The sequence below is a fragment of the Lygodium microphyllum genome, unplaced genomic scaffold (assembly GCF_053477565.2).
Source record: "Lygodium microphyllum isolate KBCC unplaced genomic scaffold, Lygodium_microphyllum_v1.1.10 scaffold_57, whole genome shotgun sequence".
Classification (NCBI taxonomy): domain Eukaryota; kingdom Viridiplantae; phylum Streptophyta; class Polypodiopsida; order Schizaeales; family Lygodiaceae; genus Lygodium; species Lygodium microphyllum.
Genome location: NW_028229540.1, coordinates 577,591 through 595,712, shown reverse-complemented (window position 1 = coordinate 595,712; position 18,122 = coordinate 577,591). Strand labels below are relative to the sequence as shown.

The 18,122-nt window shown below is 42.2% G+C and overlaps 2 protein-coding genes across 2 annotated transcripts in view; both read right to left on the bottom strand.

Moving 5' to 3' along the window:
* LOC148008865 (uncharacterized) overlaps positions 1-18,122 on the bottom strand; it is a 217,171-nt gene that overhangs the window by 115,428 nt on the left and 83,621 nt on the right. The window contains exons 9-12 of the mRNA XM_087673975.1: positions 13,071-13,238; positions 11,042-11,201; positions 8,570-8,670; positions 2,525-2,707 (exon numbers count right to left, since the gene is read on the bottom strand). Of these exons, the coding sequence (XP_087530101.1) occupies positions 2,525-2,707; positions 8,570-8,670; positions 11,042-11,201; positions 13,071-13,238 (612 nt within the window). The remainder of the gene's footprint in view (positions 1-2,524; positions 2,708-8,569; positions 8,671-11,041; positions 11,202-13,070; positions 13,239-18,122) is intronic.
* LOC148008866 (uncharacterized) lies at positions 598-2,177 on the bottom strand. The gene is made up of 3 exons (XM_087673978.1): positions 2,142-2,177; positions 790-1,362; positions 598-752 (listed from the first exon to the last, which is right to left on the bottom strand). The coding sequence occupies exons 1-3, from the start codon at positions 2,175-2,177 to the stop codon at positions 702-704; spliced, it is 660 nt and encodes a 219-aa protein (XP_087530104.1). The 3' UTR covers positions 598-701.

Sequence of the window (18,122 nt, the reverse complement as noted above, 5' to 3'; positions counted from 1 at the left end):
TCATTCATCTTTAGAGTCTCTAGCTCTTTCTTCAAGAAAGAGATGCGAGTCTCATTCTTTCCTGCAAACATCTGCTCCAATATCAACCAAGCTTCTTGTGAAGAAGCTGCTGAACGAATATGAGGAATGATAGAACGCTGAACTGCCAATGCAATCAGCGACATAGCCTGTGCATCCCGTGTATCCCAAGTTTTCTGAGCTGCAGTTCTTGGGGGAAGTGGCTGAGCGGGCTGAGGTGGAGGGGGCTGAGGTTGCCCTCTTGCACGTCCTCCTGGAGGAGGAGTAGCGGGAGCCACAACTCCCGGTCGTGCTTCCTCTCCACTGACATAATCCCACAAATTTTTTGCCACTAATACATTCTTCATCATGAAAGACCAAAGGGAATAATTGTTCCCATCCAATCGGTCTTCCTTGGACACATAGGTGAATACATCTCCTCCCTGATTCGCCATTATTTCCCAAAAGGCAATAGAGCAATGTCAATGCAGTACGGGCTGGAAATCTGCAAATTTCCAGAAATTGCAGCAAACACAAGTCTGCAATTAATGTGCAAAGGGTACTCTGTCAAAAAAAACTGTCACTGATGCACGCTTTCCAAGGTGCAATTAGTGCTCAGCAGCACTAAAACATCAAAAGCCCCAAAATTTTCTGCCCAAAATTTCTGTCACAAATGTCTGTTACAAAAGCCCCAAAATGTGCATTCAATGTGTCACAGACAGACACAGCACGTTTCCCAATGCTGAAAACTGAACCTGCTGTTCAGCACGTTTCCCAATGCTGAACCTGAACCTGTTGCACGAACTCCTGTGTAAAAGAAAAGTGCAGAATGTTACCTCTGCGTGTTGACGACGGGCACGATTCCCGAGATAATGACTGCTGGGTACAGTCGGACTGACGCACAGGTACAGGCGTGCAGGTCCAGTGACACGCGCAGGCAGGACTGGGCGCACGCTGGGCAGAGGAGGCGGTACCCAGGACTGGGTGGTGGAAACAGGTGGCGCGCTGGCAGCTGGAGCTGACGGCACAGTCTAGCTCAGCGCAGGGAGGCTGCGCAGGCAGACTGACAGGCGAAGGGGCACGCTGGGCAGACACAGGGCAGAGGACACGCTGGGCAGAGGTGGCAGCACGCAGGTACAGGTGGCGCGCTGGGCAGGGCGCGCTGTGCAGGACACGCACAGGTACAGGCGGCTGGGGCAGAACTGGCGGGGGCTGGCTGAACTGGAGTGGGCTGCAGACTGCAGACTGAAGACTGCTCTGAGCTGAGCTCTGATACCAAATGTCAGATGGGAGAGGATCGAGGTGCAGCTGAAGTGCAGTAGACAGTGTGAGAGTGAGAGACAGAGTTGAGCACGACACCCAATGCTATAGTACTGAATAGAGTGTCTAATGAAAGTACAAATGATAACCCTTATACCTTAGAGTTATAAGGGGCTGTTCACACCCGAACACAGTAAGTGCCCGTAAGTGTGCACCACAAGCACATACAAAATAGTACACATAATCTGGGGGAAAAAACCTCTCCTACCGAGAGTAAAAAGTGCCCCAGTGTCCTAGTGATCACCCGCACACTCCCATATGAGCGTAGGCGTAAGTAAGGCGTGTGAGATACCCAACAAATATGTACTGGGACATTCTACTACAATATGTCCAATCATCCTGCAAGTAAGGCACGATCCATCTTAGCCTGTCCACAAGGAACTCCAAACCAAGCTTCTCTTAACCAATAGGATGATACTCTTCATTCACAATAATTTCCAATGATACAAAGGTGCCTTAGAAATTGTTTTTCAAAGTGTAGCAGCAAGTGGTAGGATTGGGGAATATATTCTCTTTGGCTTTAGGAGAGACATGGTTGGATTGGGTCTCCAAGGACATCATTACACATACATCCAATGCTTCTTTTCATTTGTTGGTGTAGGATAATGGAAGACTAATAAAGCCGATAAAGTTTGGATAATGAATCACACAGCAATATCGGTAGTAGACAACACCGATGACTAGATAAAATTCTTTAGTGCATTGCATATTCCACATGACTTGCATAGAGAACAATAAACATCTGTGGAATTCGTGCTCACTTGCTCAAACAGTTTGGGGGTTCATTCCTGAAGTCAGGAAAGGGATTAGTCATCCCAGAATACCAGAGTTGCAAAGCATTGAGACTCCCAATACTGCATAAAATGACTAAAACATCACATGGTTAATGGCCAACCTTACAGATGATGCCTTAAAACTCTATCTAATTAGTTTCGTAAAGAGAGTTAGCTTCCAATGGTCTAGATATCAATTTTCGATAGTTATAAACCACAGCAATCTAGTCCAAATATCTTTCTATTCCCTCTACTCTTTTTATGTGAAGAATCTGCAAATAGAAGTTATTGCTCCAAATAATGTAAGCAACAAGAACGTGATGTTGTGCTCTACAATCTGAAGCATATTGTTTTTCTCACACCAAAAATGAGAAAAATAAAACTTGAGATACAATGTTTTTTTACTAAAAGAACTTGAGCTTTTAACTTTTGACCTGCAGATTGTGAAAACTGCATAAATATGCAGTGCAACTAACTGGTTCTTCAAGCTCTGTTCCACGTACTATATACATTCGTGATTTCTCCATCACAGCAAGGAGGTCACTATTGTCATCTGCCCATTTCATATTCCATACATCTTTACGTTCAAATTTGAGAGAGAAAATACCTCCATCACCCTGATAAACAGCTCCAATTAGAACCCTTTTACACCACGTTACACTTCTTACTGAATTTGAGAATAGGTACATTAACTGTTTCAAATTTGAGAAGGAAACAGTTAATGTACCTCACTAGTAAAGACATCCTTGATAAAAAACAAAACTGAGATATTTGCAAATCAGTAAAGCAAGAAAAAGGCCATTCTTTTCCAAGAAGAGAAAACTCCTTTTTTTTTGAGAGAGAGAGAGTAAATCGCCTGAGGAAAAATTGCTGTGAGGCAAAGTATGAAATTAGCCCTATACTACGATAATGAAGATAAAACAAAAGAGGAAGTCTACTACAAAGGCCTGAATGAACAACCAGTCTGAAGGTCTACAATGCTAGCTTAGGCATGTGCAATATTCCCCTCCTTGACTTACGAACCACGAAGATCCCCACCTCTAGAGGTAGTGGGAACTCTTCACGCTTTGCAACTCTTAAGTAGGACCATGGGCCACTGCGGAAGAACTCCTGTGGCAACATGTGTGCCTGTCTCGGGAAAGTGTGACGGGCGGCAGGGGTGGATGAGCTGGTGGCTGTATGGGAGGGGGAGGACTGCTGGTGCGAGGAGGATGTAGGCGTGTGTGGCTCATCCCCTGCTGTGGGAAGAGGGGGGGTGGGTCTAGGGGGGATCACCTGAACTAGGTGCGGATCAGGGGGGATGCTCGGTACGGGGGGTGGTGGGGGGGAGGATGATCGAGGGATGGTGGGATGGGTGGAGGTACATGAAGGGTGTTGGGGGGGGGGAATGCTGGTGGCCCTGGAAATGGGGGGCTGTGGGCCAAGGTCAATGGGAGGGGGGCATGGGATGTGTTTTTTCTAGGTACCTTTTTTGAAAATTAGTTGCACATTGGCGACAAAGTCCTCCATGGGGTTAATTCCTGTTATTCATGAGTGACTTTTTGTTTATTTTTTCTACAAGAAGGCTGCAGAAAAGAAACTTCTTTCATCATACCTCTCTTGGGAACAACTTCAGAGGTAACTTATCTCTCTACTCGCATGTCTTGGGACAGCCAACAACAAGGTTGCTTGCAACAAGGTAACTTATCTCTCTTCAAGCATATGTCTTGGGACAGCCCACAAGAAGGTTTCCTACCAATTTGCAAGTGAAGCACTACCTTGGAAGGTGCTCTAGTAGACTATTTGCATCATATACCCCCCATGCACAGAGGGGATCCAAATAGAACAAGGAAGGGAATCTACAGATGGAGTAGGAACCACGACTCTAATTGACAAGTGTTGAGGGTGCCACTCCAACACCACATCTACAAAACTCTTATCCCTTTGAATCACAGACCCAAATCCCTTTTAATATTATCGGGATTGGCCTTTAGAAACATTAAAACATCATCGGCCAAAGCTTGGCCAACCAATTGTTCTGCTGAAGGTAGAGGAATACCAACCACCTCACCATTAGTGACTAGATGAGACGACATTGTCGAAATTGGATGAGTGGCTAGAGGAAAGGAAAAAGGAATCAAAGGACAACCCTGCTAACATATGTGAAGAGTGAAAGGTTTAGTAGCATTGCCATTAAGCAAACCTTTGGGAAAAGAATACAAATTGATAGTGCAAATCAATCTAGACACAAACACACACTCTCTCTCTTTTTGTGAAGAAGCTTCAATTTAATGAGAATATTTACATCAAGCCTTCTGGCTAGCCAGTGAAAATCACAACAATGCCAATGGGATTGTAGCTCAAGTGGTTTGAGCATGTGGGTGTGTACATGGGTGTATAAGTTCAAACCTTGGGTACACCCTTGGAGCATCTTTCAAATTTCAAGCCTTCTGAAAAAGACACACACACACACACTCAAAGAAATCATAAAAAGCCAAAAGACTACCAAAACACAACACACAAATATACTTCAGCTATGTATGCATTCCCACACACCTTGCCCCTGTGCAAACCCCCATGCTCTACAACCCCCCAAAATGGATGGTATAATGATGAATGCAGGGATACTCATACACACCTATAGAGAGAGATTGCTTTGGGCACTTAGACATATAGCCAAGCAAGGACGCTCTTTAGACACCTAGTGCAGAAGAAGAAGTGAGACTACTTAGCAAAAATAGAGACAAAGATATACCAACTATTTTTGGGATGGGATAGCAAAAGAGCATGGAGAATGTTTCGTGAGAGACAGCCCCCTATACATTGGTTCCATTATGGGAGATAGTTATATGATGTGCCAAGACAGACACCCATACAATCTCCATAGGCCCACAAACCAATGTACTCATCGTTCTTCACTACTAGTAAGATTGTTAGAGAGGCGATCTATAAACTATAGAATGGGAGAGCACAAGATGAGGATGGTCTAGTGGCAGAGCATGTCTCACATGCATATGACACACTGGAACCCATATTGGTAGGAATGTTCAACAAAGCAATATGTAAGGGATTCATGGAAGAATGGTTAGACCTTACTATACTCCCACTCTTTAAGAGTGGAACCTCTTTGATTCCTAGTAACTATAGGATCATCATGATTGGCCACACACAGTGGCTAAGATATATGGATTGATACTGGAGCATGAGTTTAGTGCATGGGCTGAGATGCAAGGCAGGAAAACACATGGGAAAGCTGGTTTTAGGCATGTATACACCACATTGGATCATATTTTCACACTCGGGGACATCATTGAGGAGGGCCGAGCTTGAGACGAGAACTTTTCATGCAAAGATTGCAAGAGCTTGGAGTGCTAGAAGGTATATACTAGGGCATTCATACATTGTACGAGAAAGTGACAAACCATATGCACACACCTAGGGGGATGTCTAAGAGGACCGATAGCACCATAGGAGAAAAACAGGGATGCCCACTTTCACCCACACTATTTTGACTATACATAGATGAGGTGTCTGACTACATTGATAGAGGAGGTGGAGCTAGAGCTAGCCTAGCTGGAGTGTTAATATCGATACTATTGTATGCATATGATATTGTACTTATTTCAGACTCACCAAAGGGCTTACAACATCACTTGGATGCACTATATACCTTTTGCAAAGATAGAGATCTCATAGAGAATCTTAGAAAAACCAAAGTCATGGTATTCAACACCTTGGCAACATGGGTGACCCGATTTATATATCAACTCACATTTGGGGGAAATGTAGTGGAGCATGTGAGAGAATATGTATACCTAGAAATCACTTTCTTTGGCCCCAAATTTTCACCGAGGGGGGTAGTTGAGGCTTGTTTGGCGCAAGGCTATGTAGCACTAGGGGTCCTTGAGAGCTAGTGTGCCCATATATAGAATCATGAACCTTGTATTAAACTATGGTTATTTGACACACTAGTCACACCTACTCTTTTGTATGGAGTGGAGGTCTAGGGTTGCAACCTATATCATAGACGATTGAGCCCGCTCACTAACCAGATTGGCCCACGGAGAGACCATTATGGTGGTTGGGACTGCATAGAGGGACCATTGATGATGATGATATCATGCATGATCAGGAGTAAGCCCTCCACCCCTCTCCCTATCATCAGAGCAAAGCTAGGGGCAGCACCTATGGTTGTGGAGGCACTCTTTAGAGACACAAGATATGGGAGCTTCCATGCCCCAAATATCCCAGATTGGCATTGACTTCCCAACACAGCTAGCACAGGCAGGTGAGAGGGATTGTTGGTACTCACAAATGGCCACTTGGATGAGCTTACATGGGGCTAGACATCAACCATCTCCTGCCCTTTGATTAAAGACCAGATTGTCCTACACTCCCTCTTAGTTGATCTCAGTTAAATTTAGTCATTAGGGCCAATGTTTTGAGAGTTGAGAGAAGGAGAACTTGGATCTAGCTGCGGCTCCCTCTAGGTCTGAAGATGGAGTTTTACTAGAGCCACTTCCTACACCTCTCTAAGGATGGATTTGTTGTCTGACTATAGTATATGGACATGCACCTCTCCCACAATATGCGGGCTGTATTGGATAGATGCACGTCTCCTCCCATTAGTTGAGGATAGAGACATGCAGATGGACAAATATTCCAGCAAAGGATAGGATATGCTAGCTTTGTGATGACACAGAGCTTGAGACGGAGGAGCACTACATATGCAGATGTACAATGTACTATGACATACAGGGAAGGTATCTACTATCATTGCCTTTTCCATGAGGGCTTTGAACATGTCATAAAGTATGAGCACTAGAGATGTCTAGGGCTTTTCCTCATGGAGCTCCAAAGGCGCAGCACTATTGCAAGACATGAGGCCAGCTTTCCCAAAGAGACTCAAGTGGAGAGCAATGATGGATTTTTTTCATAGATGAGACCCCATAGGCACTATTAGCTCAGTAGACATAAATCCATCTCACCAGACTACCCCTTCTCCATGCCACGGAGTCACATTAGACAAGGCTATTGCACTTTGTTGACCATGGGGTCCGCGATTTTGGGACCCATACTATAGTCATCAGATCAGAGCCATCATTACGAGACACAGGAGACTCACCCCTCGATACATTAGCAAGACAACCTTGGATCACATCATGGTTGGGATCATATGTTAATCTTGACATTTAGAGAGAAGCTACTATAACTAGACATTTTATACATTCAGTTTTTTAGATATAGAGACATTTAGATGTTACCCTTATACTAGGATGCATTTTTCTTTGATGCATTTTTCTTTCCCTTTCATGATGAGATGACATTGGACAAAGATATACTTTGGTTTTGTATCATAGGCCACATTGGCCTTTCGTAGGTGTTAATATATCATTCATTCTTTATGGTCTCATAGGCCACTTTTCTTTCTTTCTTTCTTTCTTTCTATCTCTCTCTCCATAATGACTACGATTTCTAGTAAACAAACTTGGCCTCCAATTTTTGGGAGATCCATTGCAACAATTGCTTAGATTGAACATGAACACCCAAGGGGTAACCCAACTACCTTACAACATTGTCGCGTGGAATCACCACAGCTTGCCATTGCAAACACTACATATCCAATTCCGTAGAGCTAATGAAAGAGGATTTGGTTGCATTAATATGAAGGCAAAAGGCCTATCCAAAGCGATTCCATATATCCACTGCACTATGGAGGTTATCTCATTCTTCTTTCAGAATCATGAAAGTGTCATCTACTAATGATTGGCCCACAAAGTGTTACCCAAAGGGAAGAGAAAGACCAGCCAATTGTCTTGTGTCCATAAAATGGGATAGCATGGAGAGGATTGGATGGGTTGCTAGGGCAAAGAACAAGGGGCTCAAAGTGCAGCCCTGTTTGATGGATTACGCAAGAGTGAATGGCTCAATGACCCCACCATTAACCATGACCTGTAACCTCTTTCCCTAGTTAAAACTATAAAAAATCCCTACGAAAAAAACTCACGTTTCTTATTTTACCCCCTTTTGAAAGAAACTTACGAAATATGTTTCTAATGTTTCATTTCTTAACGTTTCTGATGTTTCTGGCTGCATCATGCCATAACAAATGACATCTTAGTATGTCACACTTTGATACTCAGTGACGATCATCATTGTGCATGGTTATGACTCATAGGCTGATTTTGGCCTTAGTAGATGTTAATATATCTATCTTTCTTTCTTTCTTTCTACTTGGACTTCTAGTTATGGATCCTATTAGGCTTGTGTAATAATGCATTGGCACAATCCAACCTCGTGTGGCCCTAAAGTTGTTTTTTGAGAAAGAGCTTTATTCAAAGGACAAGAAACTTCTGAACTTTAAAAAGCTTGAGATTATATTAGACTAATTTTGTGACTAAAATGCATCATTTTGGGATTTCCATGACAATTTGAATACCAATGATCTAATGCTGAAATATTGTCAAAGAACTTACATTGTCAGATATAGTCTCAATCACCTTCTTCTGTTTCTGTGAGTTACTAGTCAACTCATAGAGTTTCAAAATCCCATTCATATCAATCACAGCTAGCCGTGTGGAGTTGCAATTCAGCTCCATTCCTACAAAGTTAATGCAATTTCAAGCCATGTTGAAAGAGAAACAGGAAAATTTTGATCTGTTAACCACTATTGACTTGAAGCACTTTATAAACCATGTTCATTGTGGTTAGTCATCATCTTTTGTGAAGAAATTTTCTGCTAGTTGAATGAACAAAAGGAAAAATGCTATACCAGGCTGGCCGCTCCAATGGGTGACTAGGATATGTACAAACACAAGTGTCTAGAATTGATGATCAACTACAGAACAGCCTTGTTGCCTTCCCTCCTTATCATTGTATTGCTAGTGAGAAACTTTGCCTTAGACAAGATGCTTATGGAGACATTTTAAGCTTGTTCAGTAGTGCTGAAGAATATGTCACTGCTTATGGCTCATAATAAATTAGAGTTCACAATCAGTACCCAAGATAGTTTCACAAAGGTTATTTCACACAATCTCATAAAATTAACTTTCGATTAACATTTATTCATTGGTCTACACCTTTTGTTGCCTTCTATTGTGGTACTTCCTCTCCTACAGTCTACTCTCGCTCATTAGTGTACAATCTTCTTGCTAATATCTTTAGCACCTTTTGTTGGTGCCAGTCTTGTTTAATTTACTCCCTCGTTTTGCCTGAACTTCTTGAGTGTAGGTACGCAGTCTGTTTTTACATTGCCCCATCCAACTCCTTGGTGTTGTTTGCCCAATCCAACTCCTTTCTGTTGTTCAACTACTTCACGATTTGGACGGGCATATTTGGGACACTTGACAGACCAGTCAGAACCTTGAGAATCAATTCAGAGAGAGCTGTTGGAGAAACTCAGCCAAGGTCAATGCAATCATTCTTGCAAATTTGGTTCGAATTGTTAAAAGGGGATGAGACAAATATCCGTGGCTTGGGCTTCCTATTGTGCTGCATACTCAAGCATTTGTTGTAGTTGACAATGGAGCGAGATAAATATAAGAGCATTGGTGTGACATTGGGGGGAGGTGGGGGGGCGCGGGGAAGGGACACTAGCTTTGTTGTATTCACGGAGGAATTTTTAATATGATGGTTTCTATGGTGGTTACAAAATATTGACAGTCTAAGAGAGCATCATCATGCGCTCTACTTTATCTTAGTTTGTTCAGCTACGTACATGGGGTATTTGTTGAAAGACATCCCTCATTTCTTGGAGCTCTAGGTACATCTCTTGTCTCTTCTTAGTTTTTTCTATTTCTATGATATTTGGAGTGAAAATTGCTTGGGAGTAGTCACATATGGATCTGTAAAAAGCACACGTGGGGTCCATAGCCATTCTCAGCACTTAGCATTGTGTATTGTGGAATTATGCACTTAGTTGGCAGTTGTGTATCATGGAATTATGCAAGTAATTATCGTAAGGTTTGTGAGCAATGATTGCAACAGAAACACCCCTTTCCTAGCAGTATCACTAATGTGACTTTGGCTGTTATACCTATGTGAGTGTTTCTCACTGCGCAAAAAGGTGGCTAACAGCCGGTAGACGAGATGATCCCTTTAGGGTGGCTACTCTATCCCTAATGACTCAAGATCCCCCATCACTTTGTGATGAGATTCATAGTAGGAATGAACATATTACAACAACATTCCCCATACTTAGCCATGTGTCCACGGGTAGCCATGAAGTATGATGTGGCTACATACAAGCATCACAAAATTAAGTAATGTTGTGAGAAGCTCAGGTATCTTGCCATGTGGTTCTTCAATATTGGAGAGCCTAAAAATGGGTTGTTGCTCATATTCAATAAATAGGCAATGTTGTACTCATCTTCCTTTGGGCTACTTCATCCGAGACAGGGTTTTAGTTTTTCCCTATAAGATATTGCAGAATATGAGTACCGTCAGCTACAAGCAGTTTATACTCCATTTCTGAGAAATCACAAAAGCTCTTTCAACAACCATCACTCCAATAATCCCATCACTCTCTCTTTACTTTCGGCTCCTTTCACTAGATCAATGTTGTCACTGCCCTTAGTGGCACTACTCCTTACCATGTGCCTTGGGGAGGATCCATTGTTGCCATGTGATCAACTCTTGTTAGAAATGAGGATAGTGACTTCCATGCAGATGTTTAAGATTGGCATGGAAGTGGTACAAGTAATGAAATACCAATTATATTAAGCCAATAAGAAGATGCTTATTGTTGGGATGGAGGTGCTATTGCTGATGAAATGCTAATCATGTCAAGCCAAGTTAATATGAGTATGGTTTCCTAAATGAAAGAGCATCACATTGTGCCCATGAACATTTTAGAAGATATCATGAGCTATTGCTATGAAAAAGTTGCCTAATCATAAGAACTATAATATTCTTGACCAAAGATATTCTATTTCAGAGTTCTAAAATCATACGTGAACACATCATACCCTCACCTTGAGGCCTACATTGCAGAAGATCAGTGCTATCCAATGTAAGGTCTGGAAGGTTGAAACGATGAAGAATACCCGAGTCACGTCCCACCATTAAGAACCTTTTTGATGCACAAATACAACAAATTTGGTCAATGCTTTCCATCACTTGATCTCCTTTTCCCTGCACAATTCATCATATCAATGTCCTTACATATGAAATTGATGGTGAAAGTGTGATGGATGAAAACCACAAGAAAATGTCTATACAGCATACACAGTTTTACAGGTAATGAGGCTTTGAATCTTGGTTTCCCTCCTTTCCCATGGAAAACAAGGAACATGATTGTATGGGTCACAGATAGAGGCATATGAAAGACATATCAGAGGAGGCCTCTCTAGAGACTTGTATGGGACCCCATGGAGTGGATCTGGAGAGATCCCTTTGTAGAGACACCAAGGGATGTTCCCTTTTTCAGATACACCACCAGATTGGGAAAGAGGATACACGATCTTTGCTTTTTTGAATACACCACCAAATTAGGAAGGAGGATTTAGATAAGGAAGATTAGAGTGTTGTCAAATAGGACTTGGCATTGGATTGGATAGGGTTTCTCATTGGCATTCCTACCTAACTTCTGGAAGAGATTGGATGATAACTTTAGACCTAGAAAGATTTCACTCTTTCTATGGTTACCAATGCACAAAAGTCTAGCGATTGGTACTTGAGTTGGTTATGGTAGGGATCCATTTCCTTGTGTTAGATGTGGAAAGCTGGAGGAGAAACATAGACACTACATATGGGACTACCCTAGGACACACAATGTTTGGAGGAGAGCCCTCAGAATGGCCTTTCATGGCACAATAGAGTCTATGATTGTGATATGGGGGAAGGCTTGCTTGGGTCATGAGAAATCACAATCCATGCTACTAAGGCCTCAAAGATGCTTACGCTCGTAATGAAAGAGCCAAAAACCCACAGTACAAAACAAGTGATGAAAATCAACTTACAAATAATTGGCATCTCACAATATTGCAACCTAATAAAAATGCTTTATTGGGCATAGTCTCTTGATACAATCAAAACAAGCATGGGACCAAAACAATGCCACAAAGTAAATGTGAAGCACATTGTATGCAGGCATCCTACTCACAAAGTTCTTCAGACATAAACTCACTTCAATCACCCCCTTTTGGATAGGTTTAGACAAAATCACCACTTCAGTAGCTATGAAAAGGAAGTGTTGCTCGAACTCCAACCCAATACATCATATTACACTCAATGTGAAACGCATCTACCTCCTCAACTCATGGCTCATACACTACGAGCATCAATATCACTCAAAACAAAGAACTGAACACAATAATTGTGCAAACTAAGCCTTGTCATAAAATTAGATGCAAACAATGCAGTAGGCATGAGCCTAGAAAATCTTCAAGGTCCCTCCAAGAGCATTCGATGGAAGGATCTCATAATCCCACTGAAGTAATGGGTCCTTGGGAGGAGGTTTGGGAGTCAGAGACTCTACAACTTGGTTAGAAGCTGGGAGAAGGCCATATATCAAAGTTCTCTTCCACTTTTTGCACTTCTGGGGCTGTTGGCACATACCGACTATGTGGAATGCATTCATTTTTAATTCCGGTTTTGGAGTATAGAGTTACATTGCCCATTTGAGAGGCCTCCATTGGCAGCTTGAGATCATGGAGCTGGCAGAAATTCTTCCTCCACAAGATTTGCTTTCTTGGCACACTGCAGCTTCTTTGGTTCCCTTGTCAGTGATATAGACCTTTTGCATTTGTAGTCGTGTTGTACTTCTAAATTTTGTGTTTTGGTAATTAAAACAATTATCCTTCTGGGGAAAAAAAGACTCTTGTACTCTTGTACTTTCACAGTAATTAATTTTATGAAAAAAAAAGAGAGATACAGAGTTGACATGACTTAACATAAGAATGTATAAGACAGCAATAACAAGTTTTCTACCTTCATTTATGATCACTTTGCAAAATAGTAAAAAAGAGTTCACATGATCTGGGAAAGAAATGACCTGGCTACCTGACAAGGGGAAAGCCGCACATGGTTATCGATTTCGAATGTTTTGACATCAGTTGAAATATCTGTTGCTGGTGCCAACAATGAGTCCGCTTGTCTGGATGATTCATTTAAACAGCTTCGATAGTCCCATGAGTATATAGAGCGCTCTGATGATACAAACACAAAAGTCTGGAAACAGAGTTTCAGATAATTCATGCACACTAACACAATTTACCTAAGCAGTACTGACACTTGTGCTTCAAAACCTTATTGGAAGGACTGAGTTTCAGAATAAAAATGGGGATTGAAAAAACTATGAACTTTAACTTGTGAGCTATGGAAGTGTATCCATATTTCATTTTGAAGTTGATATGAAATACTTTAGAAGTTGCTAATATGTGTTAGGAGGCAGGTTGGCTTGATCCCAAGACACAATTCAACAGGTGAAAAGTATGAAAAGTGAAGTCAAAACTTGTCAACAACAGTGAGTGCAGAAAACATTCAGATCAAGGTATGGTGTTCGGCACAAATTTCTCAGAACAAATAAAGAGTCACTGATGCATACAATACATAATTCTTTAGCATGTGGAAAATCATCATTTCTGTCGAGGGGAGATCTTTTACTTCACAATCAAAAACACGGAAGAAACACATAATGATGCAGTCAAACTTGTTGCTCCAATTGAATGCAACCAAAAGCAGTGGAGGAATACACCAGTCAAAACTTTTTTCTCCAACTAAATGCAAACAAAGAGAGATTGCTGCAGCAGTTCACACAAGGCTGCTAGCTGCAGGGAAAGTTTTGAAGCAAATCTTTTGTATGACTGTATCTGTTAAGTTGATGAGAGCCATCTTTTTTGTGCTAGAAGCAATGTTTCTCCAACAAAAAGGGCTCCAACGAGAAAACACTTGCTTGGAAGGGAGCTTACTTTCCAGAATATACATTAATTTAGGTTCCTTTCCTCTCACTGCTAATCATATAACTAGGACTAAAATTGGTAAATGGTACGAGTCAACCATACAATCCCCCATCGGTCTCATGTCTTACCCTGCAGGATAGATGCATAGTCACACAGATGGTCTGGTATTATGGCCCATTGATTGTTCACACTACCATTGTATTTATGATGCACTTAGATGCTCTCTATAGGGTTCTTTGCACTTTGTAATTTTACCTCCGGGGGGTTTTCTTTGAGTTGTTATTAATAGACTTATTATTTCACCTAGAAATATATATAGGTGTAGATATATATATGGAATGACTACAATACGCAGTCCAAAGTTCCAAGAAATAATGCTAGCAATCATCTCCCATATGTGATAACACCCCTAGGTCCACTCTTGAGTGCAGGAAATCTAGCCAAGGGGACTTAGGCACCTTTTTCCACACTACCCCTCAAATGATCTGAACATATAGCTCACCAAATTGGTTTCTCACACAACCGCTGTATTTGTGATGTACTTAGCTACTATTTATAAGTTCCTTATACTTTGTATTTTACCCCGAGTTATGTTACTAGAATTTTTCTTTTCTCAAAAACAAAAATTCGGTAGGGGATCCTTCACTTCACTTCTTGCATCCCCTTGGAGGGTCCTGTCCAAAAGGTGGCCAAAAATGAGAAAAGGCAAGCTCGCTTGAAAATCCTCATATCCACATGTGGGGCCTCTATTCACAACCCAAGCTACTAACCCCCAAGTCACTACTATCATATTCTGAATTGTACCATGGAAGACTATCCTAGGGGACTCTCCCCCACACCTCTTGGACCCTGTGGCAGACCTAGAAATAGTGAATGTGTCTCCTTTATCTATTGACTTCTATTGCAAGCTACCAGGAAGCTGTCATAACCAAGCAAAGTGTTAACTACCAAGCTCATTTGTGCTACTAACCACATAAAGAGAGAAATTTTCATGGGTTTAAAACTGCCATCCCATCCTCTCCAAAATACACTCAGGAAGGCTGAAGAGAAACTTTATCTATCACAATGCTGGGCAGCACCACTATAACTAGCACTGCTCTAATCTTGCTCACATCTGTATCCTCTTCCCTGATCTCATAGTGCATGGGTTCGAGGCATATTCATTAGACTGTTATTTGTCACACAAGAAGCTGGGCAGCTCATTTAGGGCTCCCCTACTGTCTCCAATCTCATCCTTATCCCTATATATACTCCACTGCTCCAGAATGCAGGGCAGTTCCAAGACTATGAGGAGGAGGAGAGATGCTTTTCTCAGGACACAAGCTTTTGGCATTTTTTGTCTTTTCCAAACCCACATGGTTTGGTATAATAGACCTCCAGATTGGCTATTAATTCAAGCTCTGTAGTAGACTTCCCCTTGTCACATATTTCTTGATATGGAAGTCCTCTACAGGACTCTTTGTATTTTTCTTTTTGCCTTTGGATACTTTGTTCCAAGGAGTGTTAATAGACTTTCTACTTTTCTTTGAGAAAAAGGAAACTAGATGCAGTGCTGGTCATCATGCATTCTCATCCCTGTGTGGTATTGTACCATACATCTCATGCTTTCATTTAAGGATTCCATTTGTCATTCACCATTCAGTTTTTGAGTTATTATGTTATTCTTCACTGTTCATTGTGTTAGTGTTCATGCATTGTGTTTTCTCACTTCCACTCATTTGCACATTTTCAGATAGTCTTAGACAGCTAGAATATGCAATTATGGTGCTATTGCTGTTGTGTTTACACTGGTTACAGGTCCTGCTGCTGGTCTGAGCTGCTGTAACCTGTGTTTTTGGCTGTGGAAGCTTCCTCTACCTTGTGTTTTACCTATTCAGCCCCTTTTACACACAAGACAAACTGTCTAATTGCTGGTCAACACCTATTTTGCAGCAGACGACCTGTTAATCCTGATGTAATATTGGCTATACCCTGTCTTTTTTACTGCTGTGCCTCTTGTGGAGGAATCCTGTTGGGTTTGACTCGTGCCTACACTCATAGAGGAGTGTCGGTGATCCTTGGTAGGACATTGGGGCACTTTTCACTTTCCTTACGAGACGTCGTTTCCCGCAGCTTTATTCTCTTTTATTTTATGTGCCTATGCTACACAGTTTGGGCACTTATCGTGTTTTACACTTTTCGAGTGTGAACACACATTAGAAACCCTAAGGTTTAAGGTTGTACTTTGTACTTGCACAACACACTCTTTGATTATTGCATTGGGAGTCCTGTCTTCACTCTCACACTCTTCACTGTCAATTGTACTCTCAGCTGAGCTTCGATCTCTGTGCATCCTCTTAGCTCTCACATTTGGTATCACAGTAGAATTCAGCACCACCAGCTGAGATGCCACCTCCAGTGTCAGCAACTCCACTGCCATCAGCTGTCTTCAGCTCTAGCAGCTGCCACCAATCTACCAGTCTGAGCTGCCACCAGCTGCAAGTCCATCTCTAGCTCCGACTACCAAGCACCACAGTCCTGTCTGCCACAATAGCGCTACCACCTGCCCCAGGCACTGCTAGCCTCCAGCTCCATGTGCTCCTTCCTTGCCTGCCTGCACTCCAGTCCTTTGCGCCGCCACCTCCAACCCAATCCTGACGCTGCCCGCCATTCCCTCAGCCTGCCTGTGTGGGGCAACCTGCTTGCGCCGCCTGCCTACCCTCCAACTAGTTGCACTTGCGACTTGCAATAGTGCCCTGCCAGCTAAGCCACCAGTGCCACCACTTGTTCCGCCAAGTTTGCCAAGTCTGCCAACCTGGTCCAGCTCAGCTAAATAAAAAATAAGAGGTAAAAAGAAAAAAATAATTAATTTTTTATTTAGACGTGTCTAGGACACATTTATTGCAGAGATTTCATGAATTTTGGGCCAAAAATTTGGGGCTTTTGATGTTAGCTCAAACATTGGCAAATATACATCAATGTCAGTTTGTAATATACTGAATTTGTGCATTTTGGGACAATAAATTTTGGGGCTTTTGCACTTCTTGTGCTACTGAGCACTATTTGTGCATTGGACAGCGTGCACATTAGACAATTTTTGACAAAGTGTGATCAGATTTGCTAATTACAACAGGGTGCTTGCTTTAATTTCTAGAAATTCTCAAATTTCCAAGTTGGTATAGCTTGAAGTATTGCTCTTGTGCTCTTTGATTAATAACATTTACCATGGCCAATCAGGAGCAAGGTGATGTATTCAACAACTATTCTCTATGGTCTTTTATGATGAAAAATGTGTTGATAGCAAAGAATCTTTGGGATTATGTCAGTGGTCAACAAGTTCATTATGGAGTTGTGGCTCTTGCTACATCTTCTCTAGGAGGATGTGGTCAAAGGCCCACTTAGCCTACTTAGCGCCGCTCTAGCTTAGCCACTTCCCTAGAGATCAGTAGCACAAAAGGCTTGGGACACATGGGATGCTTGAAAGGTGAGAAGGATCGAAGCTTGCACGCGAGAGCTATGGCGGGAGAGCAAGAGCAAGAAAGAGAGAGACAAGAAATGGGAACTCCAACAGTCACAATGTGTGACCGGGCCTTCCTTTATTCAAACTGTCACTAAAAGAATAAAGAATAAAGTGACAGTGACGGGCGCCCGCCACCTGCAGTGTGCAGTGGCGGTGACTGTCAGTGTAGTAATACACGGGCGGCTAGGCGGAGGCGCCTTTACCCCCAACAACCTCCCACTTAAAGGCGAATCTGCCCTAGTGAGGAGTGAAAAGAAAAAGAAAAAAGACAATACAACATGTACACATGTACAACAGGATGAGGAAAGACATCATCTCATCCCACGCCCATCAACCTCCTGAGGAAGGCAAAGCGCTCTGTAGAGAGGCTTTTTGTGAGCAGATCTGCAGGATTCTGGTCAGTTGAGATCTTGACAAGATCAACAGACTTGTCCTCAACGACCCCACATATGAAGTGATACCTCACCTCAATGTGTTTCGTCTTCGCACGGAAGACCGGATTCTTGGCTAACTGAATAGCACTCATAGAATTCGAATGCAGTGTAGGGATAGCATCAATACCAAGGTCAACAACCAAACGACCCAACCAAATGGCCTCCTTGCAAGCCTTAGTGGCTGCAACATACTCAGTCTCTGTAGTAGAAAGGGCCATGC

What these genes read in the sequence shown, in the direction of transcription:
- LOC148008866 (XM_087673978.1), bottom strand. Translation starts at nt 2,177, where the DNA reads ATGCAGTATTGGGAGTCTCAATGCTTTGCAACTCTG. An exon ending in CTCAATGCTTTGCAACTCTG is followed by an intron (nt 1,363 to 2,141) that starts GTATTCTGGGAT and finishes TCAGTACTATAG; the next exon opens with CATTGGGTGTCGTGCTCAAC. An exon ending in CACAGGAGTTCGTGCAACAG is followed by an intron (nt 753 to 789) that starts GTTCAGGTTCAG and finishes GCTGAACAGCAG; the next exon opens with GTTCAGTTTTCAGCATTGGG.